Source organism: Arachis stenosperma, chromosome 1, assembly GCF_014773155.1.
Source record: "Arachis stenosperma cultivar V10309 chromosome 1, arast.V10309.gnm1.PFL2, whole genome shotgun sequence".
Taxonomy (NCBI): domain Eukaryota; kingdom Viridiplantae; phylum Streptophyta; class Magnoliopsida; order Fabales; family Fabaceae; genus Arachis; species Arachis stenosperma.
In genome coordinates this window covers 1299022-1309214 of record NC_080377.1, presented here as the reverse complement: position 1 = coordinate 1309214, position 10193 = coordinate 1299022, and the positions used below count along the sequence as shown (strand labels likewise).

At 31.7% G+C, this 10193-nt stretch overlaps 1 protein-coding gene across 2 annotated transcripts; it reads right to left on the bottom strand.

Moving 5' to 3' along the window:
- Positions 1–2331: 2331 nt before the first annotated feature.
- LOC130940547 (phosphatidylinositol/phosphatidylcholine transfer protein SFH12) lies at positions 2332–9056 on the bottom strand. Of its 2 annotated transcripts, XM_057868723.1 has the most exons (15): positions 8900–9056; positions 8719–8819; positions 8412–8625; positions 7547–7646; positions 7188–7454; positions 6387–6464; positions 5969–6070; positions 5831–5880; positions 5645–5744; positions 5276–5344; positions 5079–5141; positions 4731–4860; positions 3088–3491; positions 2661–2738; positions 2332–2398 (listed from the first exon to the last, which is right to left on the bottom strand). In XM_057868723.1, the coding sequence occupies exons 2-15, from the start codon at positions 8744–8746 to the stop codon at positions 2387–2389; spliced, it is 1695 nt and encodes a 564-aa protein (XP_057724706.1). In that variant the 5' UTR covers positions 8747–8819; positions 8900–9056; the 3' UTR covers positions 2332–2386. The 2 variants fall into 2 exon arrangements, with proteins under 2 accessions (XP_057724706.1, XP_057724702.1); XM_057868719.1 differs by lacking the exon at positions 8900–9056 and having other exon boundaries at positions 8412–8777.
- Positions 9057–10193: the final 1137 nt, after the last annotated feature.

Here is a 10193-nt window from a genome sequence, read left to right as displayed (position 1 = left end):
CAGTCTCTATCATCGTTGAAAAAAAAATGGAAGTACTATTTAAACTATATTTATATATAAATACATATGTTAAAATTTTGGATGAATTATGTAATCTAAATTTAAAATATTTTAAAATTTAAAATTAAATTAAATTAAAAAATAAAAAACAAACTAATATAATTCAAATATTAACAAGCTATATTGATTTTTATCTTTTAGATTGATTCAAATTCTATTATAAAATATGATTTATCTCATGTCAACGAGATAATTATAACGTATTGTTAGGATTTGGTTGAATTAGTCCCACATTGCTTAGGATAGCAAATGGAGTGGGTGGCCTAGGCTATAAATATGAGGCTAAGTTCTCCATTTGTTTTCGCATCAGTCGGAAACACTTTAAGCTTGTATCTGATTTTTCTTTTCCTCTGTACTCTTTGATTAGAGAGTGTTGTGAGGTGTAGTTAGATATTTGCTTTGAGAGAGTGTGGGTGTACTGGGGTGCCGGTGTTAGAGAGAAAGAAGTTTATGTGTTGTAACAATTTTCACATAGTGATATTCTCTGGTTGTCATTTGACAACGGCCGTAGTTTTTTCTCCGGTAATTGGAGTTTTCACGTTAAATTCTTGTGTTGTAATTGTGTCTATTTTATTTCTCTGTCAAAGGTGTTTTCTCAAGGGGGAATGGTGTCTTATTCCCAACAAGTGGTATCAGAGCTTCGGTTCGGTGGGATTTATTCTTAGTATGCTCTGTGGTTGCAGCCTAGTCTGACCTTCCACATCAGAAAAGAATTTTGTCCTGTGGCTTGATGTTGACTTTTGGTTGCTGTTGTTGTTGCTGGAAGGCAGTGTGACACTGTGAGAGTGCAGTTTGGATAGGTTCTGGCTAAGGAAAGACTTGGTATTTAAGTGTGTCCATTGTGACCCACCTCTCTTTCCTGGGGACCCTTTCTAGTGCACGGTCTACAGTTGAATTATACTATTCCAGTATACGGTTGCAACAATGTCAGGATATTCAAGTGCTGTGAAGCTTGAAATAGAGAAATTTGATGGAAGAATCAATTTTGGCTTGTGGCAAATACAAGTCAAGGATATGTTGATACAATCAGGTTTGCACAAGGCGTTGAAGGAGAAGATCTCTGGTATGGAAGATGATGTTCTCTAGAAGACAAGAAGTATCCTCATGGTATTACCGCACTGCCATGGATAAGGATAAGTTGTGGCAATCGGGTCCACAATTGCACACGGGCATTGGTTGGCGTTGAGATGCAAGGTGTGTGGCGGAGTTAGGTCGATGGCTGAAGAACTTCCAGGAAAAGCCAATTTAGAAGTTGCACCATGAATTTTCAGCAAGGTTTCGATCTGTACCAAGGCGAAATGCTTGGAGTGGTCTAATTCCAAGTGAGTATACTTTCATGGTGGAGTATGATAGTTCTCTGAACTATGATTGTCGGTATAGACAATGGCAGCAAAGAATTGTCGGTGTTGACAATGGAAGCTGAAGATGTGTGACTATTTCAATCAAGGTGGAGATTGTTAGGATTTGGTTGAATTAGTCCCACATTGCTTAGGATAGCAAATGGAGTGGGTGGCCTAGGCTATAAATATGAGGCTAAGTTCTCCATTTGTTTTCGCATCAGTCGGAAACACTTTAAGCTTGTATCTGATTTTTCTTTTCCTCTGTACTCTTTGATTAGAGAGTGTTGTGAGGTGTAGTTAGATATTTACTTTGAGAGAGTGTGGGTGTACTGGGGTGCCGGTGAGAGAAAGAAGTCTATGTGTTATAACAATTTTTACATAGTGATATTCTCTGGTTGTCATTTGACAACGGCCGTGGTTTTTTCTCCGGTAATTGGAGTTTCTACGTTAAATTCTTGTGTTGTGATTGTGTCTATTTTATTTCTCTGTCAAAGGTGTTTTCTCAAGGGAGAATGGTGTCTTATTCCCAACACGTATTTTGTTTGCATTATTAATTTATTATGAGATATGTGTAAAAAATTTTAGATTCTTATCTTTTGAGCAACTTAGATTAACATGTTACTTATATGGTTGGCATAACTATCCGTTACCAATATTGAATTATTTCTTTGAAATAAAAATCCCAGTATGATATGATTTACGAGCGTGTTAATGTTTACGCGCGACGGGCCACTTACTCGTGCTTTGTATAAGATATTCATAGCGGTATATCCAGAATAGGAGATGCTTTTACTTGCAATGTCCATGGCTGTCTATATACACATAAATAGAACAAGCAAGTCCTTTTCTAGAGTATAGTATTGTACCATATTATGCATCATTGGTACATCTAGTATAAGTATTCATATGTTTAATATTTAACATATATATAGCAAGTGAGCATTTAACAAGTCTTCGAAAAGCCAGAAATTGAATCCTTAGAGAGTTCACCACCCGAACTGCATTGCAAAAGAAAAAAAAAATAAGTAAAGACCACTTCCATGTGCGTATACGTATACGTATACATACATTATTGTACGCGGAAAAGTCATTTAATCAAAGAATTAATTTAATTATTACTTGTCAAAAATACAAAATTCTTTTTTGATAATTAATAACCATCAAATAATTACTTTATTCGCAGCTGCCAAATTTACTCGTTTTTCTTGTATTGAATAAATGTATAGACTATAAGGCAGTAGTGCACAGTAGTGCACGTACCATCTTCTTCTTCTTTTTCTTCTTTTTCTCGATATAAGCAGTCATTTCTTGTTGACGAGCAAGTGAATCCTCCAAAGCCTGATATAGAAGAACCATGGAACCAAAAATTCATAAGGATAGTTAGAGAAGCAAGCCAAGGTTCATAAATTAATAACAATAACAAATGGAAACCTCATATATAATATAGAAAAAATTTCAAGTGTACCAAGAAATACTAGTATTCCAATTGTTTTAACGTTGATTTTAATTAATATATATTATATATATTTTTATAATTTAGATCAACGGTTAAAATAATTAGAACACCAATGTTTCTGGTACACTTAAAATTCTTCCTATAATATATTTGAACATAATCCAGTACTGAATTCGATAAATTTGACTAAATTATTATCTAACAATTATCAATTATCAAGTTCAGGCATACCTTCCTGGTTGCCATGAGTTCTCTCTCCAAAGCATCGGCACGGCTGACAGCAATGTTGAGCATCTCCTCCTTGTCAGGAGGCATAACGAAGGGGGTATTGTTGAGATTTCCCATCTTCTCTTCGAGCTCAGCCATGCGCTTCATGACAGTCATGAACTCCTGAACTGAAATGGTAGGACACGTCATCTCATCGGAAGAGCTGGATTGGCCTTTGCTGTAGGCGGAGTAGCTGGCGGTGTTGGAGTAGAAGTTGGCATCGGTGAGCTTCTTGGGCATGTTCCTTGTCATCCTAACCATAGTCACAATGCCCATCAGGAACGTCATCAAACCAGTGAAAATCTGTGAATTCACCCTTTCGTGAATCTTGCAGGAGTCAATCATACTACTGAATGTGTCTACTTGTGCTGTCATCAATTCACCCTTCATAAGTTATTAATAACAAAATGGAATCAACCCTAACTCTTTCTCATTTTTCTACAACCATATTATTGCCTTTTCTTTTAAACGCACCCTCCAGTCACTTCTAAAATTACACTAACGAAACCCAAAACTTTTTCTTCAAAACACCTCTGAAACATTATATAGTAAACGATTTTTTTTCTTTTTTTGGTTTGGTTGGGGGTGGGGAGAAGCAGGAATCAAAATCATATATTTTGTATGGTAATATCAGTTATATATCAAAATTAGTTATTAGTATAAAATATATATTAAAATATAAATATATATTAAAAATAAATTAAATTATATATTTTATATATGATAATTAATTTTAATAGTTAATTTTAATATATAAATAATATTTTCATTTTAGATTCCAACAATAGAATACAAAAAATTAGCTTTCAAATAGGTTATTTTTATAAAATATATAATGGATAATTTAATAGTTAATTATATATATATATATAATAATATTTTTGTTTATGTGTACACATTGTACTTTCTTTAACTATATATTAGATATACATAAAAATTTAATTATTAAATTAGTTATTTATATAAAATAAAAGTCAAAATATAAAATATATATAAAAATTAAGTTAAATAAAATATGTATTTATACAAAAATAAATAATTACTAATTTAATAATTAATTTTTAATATAATATTTTTATTTTTGTTTTTATCACGGGCCAGCAATCCTAAATCATCTAATTTCTTTTTAATAATATTCTTTACTCATTCATATCCCTTATCTCCTTACACCTTTTCTTCTAATCATTTTCGTGCACAATTCTCCTATGTACTACTATTATGTTTTCTTGGAGTAATTATTCAAATAGATTATCAAAAACTTTCAAGACAGATATTTTAGTCTCCAATTAAACTTTTAACTATAACACGTGTACATCAAATTCTTAGTATTATGTTAGATATACAAATATTTAATAAATTTTATTATAAAGTAATTAAATTCTAAAAATACCATGTGTACGAGAGAGGTAATAACTTTTGACTACTCACAGAAAATAAAAATTTATGCAGCAAAGCGATATAGAGTTTCTTAAGGAGGTGTTTAACTGATTATTCATTTCTTGTAAATAAAACTTACAAATCCAGAAATAATCAAATGGTTATTTGTAGATGGTAAAATTTTAAGAAGCATTCCACCATGATGATGACTTGGTATCACTCATCATTACCTTTTGTGATTGCAAACTTGTTATTCTCTTCTACTTTTTTCCAGGGAGCAGATTTGTTAGTTGCAGGGACAAAGGCACCGTAGTTATTGTAAGCTTTCTTAGGAGTAGAGACCTTTTTAGGAGTACACACCTGTCATTTATTTTCTCAGAGAACCAAAACTTTAGTCAAAACAATGCTTTTTGTATAAACAAGACAAGAAATAATTGTCAAAATATATGTGTAAACTCAGGTGCAGTCGACTTCATATGAAATTGATAATCATTAGATGTAAATTAGTCAAATCATCTAACAACTTTTAGCTATCAACTCCACGTGAAATGGAAATTACAAATTAGTACGTAGCATACCTCAGCTGAAATGGTAGACACTTGTGAGGTGGCAGCTCCCCCAAGCTTTGGAGTTTCAGGTTCCTAAACAAGCTAATTGGTTACGGTTACTTTCGTAATTCAGTAATAACAAAATGAAAATAAAGATAACAAAGAAACGATTTCAAAAATAGAACAAACGTAGAAAGATACTTGAAAAACAAAAAAAGCTATCATACCTCATTTTTGCTCTCTGGAATTGTCTCAATTTTATGGTTTGATCTTTTGTGGAACCCATTCTGAACCATCTGTAAATCCATATATAAATTAGATAGTAAATATTATATATAAAAACTAATAATATGCTGTAAATTAATAGATTAAATTTTTTTAAAAAATAATTTTATAATAATACATATATGGATTCAAAAATGAACAGAAACTTAAATTTTCAATAAATGTATTTGGTTTGAGTTTTTAATAACTTTTAGTTTTTTTATTTTACATCATATTTTTTGTTTTTCTGTTTACAAAATCTTACAAACAGAACACGCTAAAAATGAAAATCAAACCAAATAAACAATTAACAATGGTTTGGTCGAAGTTACCATCATTATATCTGGATCCTTCCATGGACCCTTATCAGAATGCATGCAGCCTCCATGATCAGCACATGTGCAAGTACCTCCTAAAAACTCTGGCAACTCACTATGAATGCAAAAGTAATGGATAAGAACAATGTAGAGTGTAAAAATTAAAAAGGGATTAAAAGTAATTAGAGTTATATGGCTCACCTAGCATCAATCACTTCTAGCAATTTGCTTTGATACTTGTTACCAAGTACCTGTAAATGTAGAATTAATTTTAGTTTAAATCCTACTTTCCTTGAGAAAACTAAAGAGGATTAATTAGCATACAATCTTTGTTCTTACATGGATCTTAGATGTGGTTTTTGGGTCAAGGAAGGATTTGACAGTGCTCCACAACATTCTGAATCCAGAACCAGCATTGATGATGTACATTTGGCTCAAGGTCTGCAATGAAAGACCCAATTTAATGATATTAAAATTAAACTCTCTACTTCGACATAATTAAATATTGGAAAAGTTTAGGGGCCAGCAATTTTATTGCATTTTGACCAGCATGTAACTAGTAAAGAAAGGTGAGCCATTGGATGAAATCTCACACCAATCCTACACCATTAAATCATCATTGATGGCTAGTTGATGGTTACCAATTACAAATGTTACTGGTCCCCTAGCATTGCTCTTAAACATTTGATCGAGACATAAACTCTTTTATAATCCATATTTACTATAACAAAAGCAGGGGATTAGGGGAAGGACTTACTTCAGGATAGTTGTCGCCATCAATCTTCTGAAGGGCAGTGATGAGCTCTCTGGCATGTTTGCTGAAGTTCTTAAGCCCCTGCGACATGCGTCAAAACAAAAATTAATAAGTATTATGTAGATTAAATGTCATACTTGATCACTTAATCCTTTTCTTTCTCATATAGTTATCAAGGTTCATTTTCTTTTAACAAGATCACACTATCCAAGCCATGCTGCCTAAATTGTAGGTTTGAAAGTTTGACCATCCATATTTGGAACTTTAAAACTTTCATTGAAATTCAATTAGAGTTCAAATAATATTGCAAAATAATATATTGATACACAATATATAATTTTATTTAAAGAAACTTTTTATTTTTATTTTTATCAAGTTTTTTGAACATATTAACTTTGTAAATTTTCACTAATTCAAATATTTTGATAGTTAAGTTTAACTAAAGAGTCCATTTTTTCAGATAGCTTTTCTAAAATTATTTTTTTATTTTAAATTTTAAATTTAAATATTTTTAGAAAACAAGGGTTAAAAAAATTTCTAATGTTGAATAATTAAAATTTAATTATTTATACATATTCTTATTATTTTTTAATTAATACACATATAAAATAGATAAATTATTAAGATTATTAGATAATTTAATATATTTGATTAAATTATTATCTAAAGATTTTTAACTATCATTTTGGTATAAAACAACTTCATGTGATGAATTATTATTCTCTAATTAATCGGTCTTGATAGACTAGTCCAGTCCAATTCTGACACACCAATTTAGAATTATAATTAATTGAAAGAGCATACCACTCCCTGCACATCAAGGATGGTTGTACTTTGATCAATGTGTTTCTTTGCAGCAATGGAACAAGCTGCAAACTTGATATCAAAGGTTTTCTCAAACTCCTTGACATGGTATTTGATGTAACGATCCATGGTTGTGACTTGCAAAAGCTTGGTGACATCTACTTGCCCTATTCTCTCGATATACACTGGTCGTCCTTCTTTGTCTACACCATGGTGTCCATGAGGATAATATTTCAACACTTCATCAATTTCCTTGAATTCAAAGTCCTAGTACCAAAAACATATAATTATATTAAATAAAAGAAAAAAAGGAATAATGTTAAACAAGGAGAGTGCATGCAAGCTTTCAAACTAAATACCTCAACGATTGTGTCAGCACCGAATTCCTTCCTCCACTTAAGCATGTCTGCCCACATTTGCTTTGATTTCTCTAAGTCAAATTTCCTAGCCTTCAGGAACCTATTACACAAATACAACAACATGAAATCAATTTTTAATCATTTTAAAAAGAATAAAGTATCATTTTTGTCCCGAACGTTTAGGATAAGTTCTATTTGTATCTCTAATGTTAAATTGTCCTATTTGTATTCCTAAAGTTTATAAAAGTGATTCAATGTTATCCTACTATCAATTATACAGATTATATTTTTCAATTATTTTCACTTGGATGTATTCATTTTCAATTAGGTCTCACTTAAATGTGTTCGATTTTAATATTATACCCACTATTTGTGTTTGGATTCAATTATGTCCTTAGAAAAGTAAATTATGTAAATGTTGTAGGAATTAGTTTCAACTTTTGATGAGATATTTTTCGGAGTGGATTATCGATTTTATCCTAAACATTTGTATTCTAACTTCGAGAAGAAATTTTTAAAATTCAAACTAAAGCGTTCATAATGTGTAATTGACGGTAGGATAACATTGAATCACTTTTACAAACATTAGGGATACAAATAGGACGATTTAAACGTTAAGAACACAAATAGGATTTACTCCATACGTTGGGGACAAAAACGATATTTACTCTTTTAGAAAATACTTATTGATATTAACTAATATTGGCAAGAAGTTCTTAAAAGGTGTGTATTGACGAGTTACCAATTGATTTTTAATTGATGGCTAAGAATAATAAATTCTAATGGTCCTGTAATATTTTTTTTCGTTAACAATTATCTTTTCAATTATGATGAAGCTTTGTAGCATGCATTACTAAGAATGAACCTGAGCAACATGTGATAGTCATCGTGCTTGGAAGGGAGAAGCTCGTCCAAAATGAGAGCTTGGCGAAACTCATCAACAATTTTAGCCTCACCAGCATCACGAAAATCCTCTATTTCAAGGGACATAACCTTGCTACTACTTCGCCTCCCCTTCCTCTTGAAAGAATTTCTAAGTTTCTTTTTCAACGAACCCACCCGGTCAGTCTTTTCTAAGACTGCAACATAAACAATCATAATAATAATAATAATAAGTGAAGATTTCATAAATCATCTTCGTTCATAAGGTAATGGCTGGTTTAAATTCAAACCTGCCGGGGGAGAAAGAGGTGCAGACATATTGTTGCTTTTGTTGAATGCTTGTGCTTGGTATTTCGGATAATCAAGCACTCATCATACAAATGTCTCCAACCTGCAAAACCCAGCAACAAATTATTATTCATCATGAAGATGCAATAAAAGATGTGCAGAAATTTGGGGAAAGAAAATGACCTCTTGAGATTGAAGGGGGAAGGGGAAAGGAAAGAGAGAGAGAGAGGTTATAAGAAGAGAGGGTAATCCTGAAAATAGGTTTGTAGTTTCTGATGAGACAGTGAGGATCCGCGATGTCCACAACATTGACCAAGTCAGATATAAGATATAGAATGAAGGACCGTTAATATTGTTTCTATATATGTTTTCTATTTGGAGATACAAACACATTAACAAGGGTTTTACTTGGCCGAAACTTTAGCCTAAGAACTCTCTTCCTTAGCTTGCTTCCTAGCTAGTACTAATAATCTTACATCTTGCATGGTTCAATTAAATAAATCACGCTTTTTCTATTTTGTGGAATTCAAAACCATGGGATTGCATCATTGTCCTCTGCGTCTTGTGTATGCAGGTATTTGCGATTTTTATAAATAAACATGTTGATGATGCTTGGTTTAATTTGTGGCATCCCATTTCTGTTTATAATGGGGTAAGACCAAAATTTTAGGAATCAAAACATTTTAAAGTAATACTAGGGAATGAAGTTTGCGACGATGTGATGTATCCCTGGAGAAGAAGCTTTGCTTAGGTAATTAGTAATAGGCTTTTTGTGTCAATATTCTGTCTTGTTTATGCTTTTTAGTTAATAACAAAAATTTAATTTTTTTCATGGCAATGTCTTAGAAATAGTTAAATTTTTGTCTTGTTATGGTTGGTTAGGGCGGTGTCTTTGTTTTTGTTTTATGTACCAGACGGTTTGTTTTTAGGATTATGCTAGGTAACCAATAACTTTTTTTGAATAATACGAACAACCATCAATCAAATCAAAATACACTACACTTCCAAATTACCCACCTAAAATCTTAATATTAGAATAACCATCTGCACACATAATCATCTTTGTAGTACTAAGGGTTCCTGAACATGTTAGATGAGATAGAGAGAGAGAGAGCAGGAAGAGTTTATGGGTTAATTCTGTTATTGATGCAGAATTGAATTATTTACTTATATAAGTTCACTTATATATAGGTGTATTGTATGTAAGGAATAAAGCCTATTACTATATCAAATATAAGTAAATGAATCTAACTTAATTATACAATTGAGTAAGCTAACAATGCATCCTCTCTCAAGTTGAAATAAACAAAACTGAGGTGCTGAGAGCGCCTTGGTGAAAATATTTATGACTTATTGGTGCTTCCTGGGAATATACACTAGCTTCACAATGCGAGCTTCTACGACTTTCTTCCTGATAATAAAGTGATAGTAGATCTCTCATAAAGTGATGGATTAGTTGGCATGTGAATGTTAGAAA

What these genes read in the sequence shown, in the direction of transcription:
- LOC130940547 (XM_057868719.1), bottom strand. Translation starts at nt 8,674, where the DNA reads ATGAAATCTTCACTTATTATTATTATTATTATGATTGTTTATGTTGCA. An exon ending in AAACCACATCTAAGATCCAT is followed by an intron (nt 5,881 to 5,968) that starts GTAAGAACAAAG and finishes CTACATTTACAG; the next exon opens with GTACTTGGTAACAAGTATCA. An exon ending in TTCCAGAGAGCAAAAATGAG is followed by an intron (nt 5,142 to 5,275) that starts GTATGATAGCTT and finishes TAGCTTGTTTAG; the next exon opens with GAACCTGAAACTCCAAAGCT.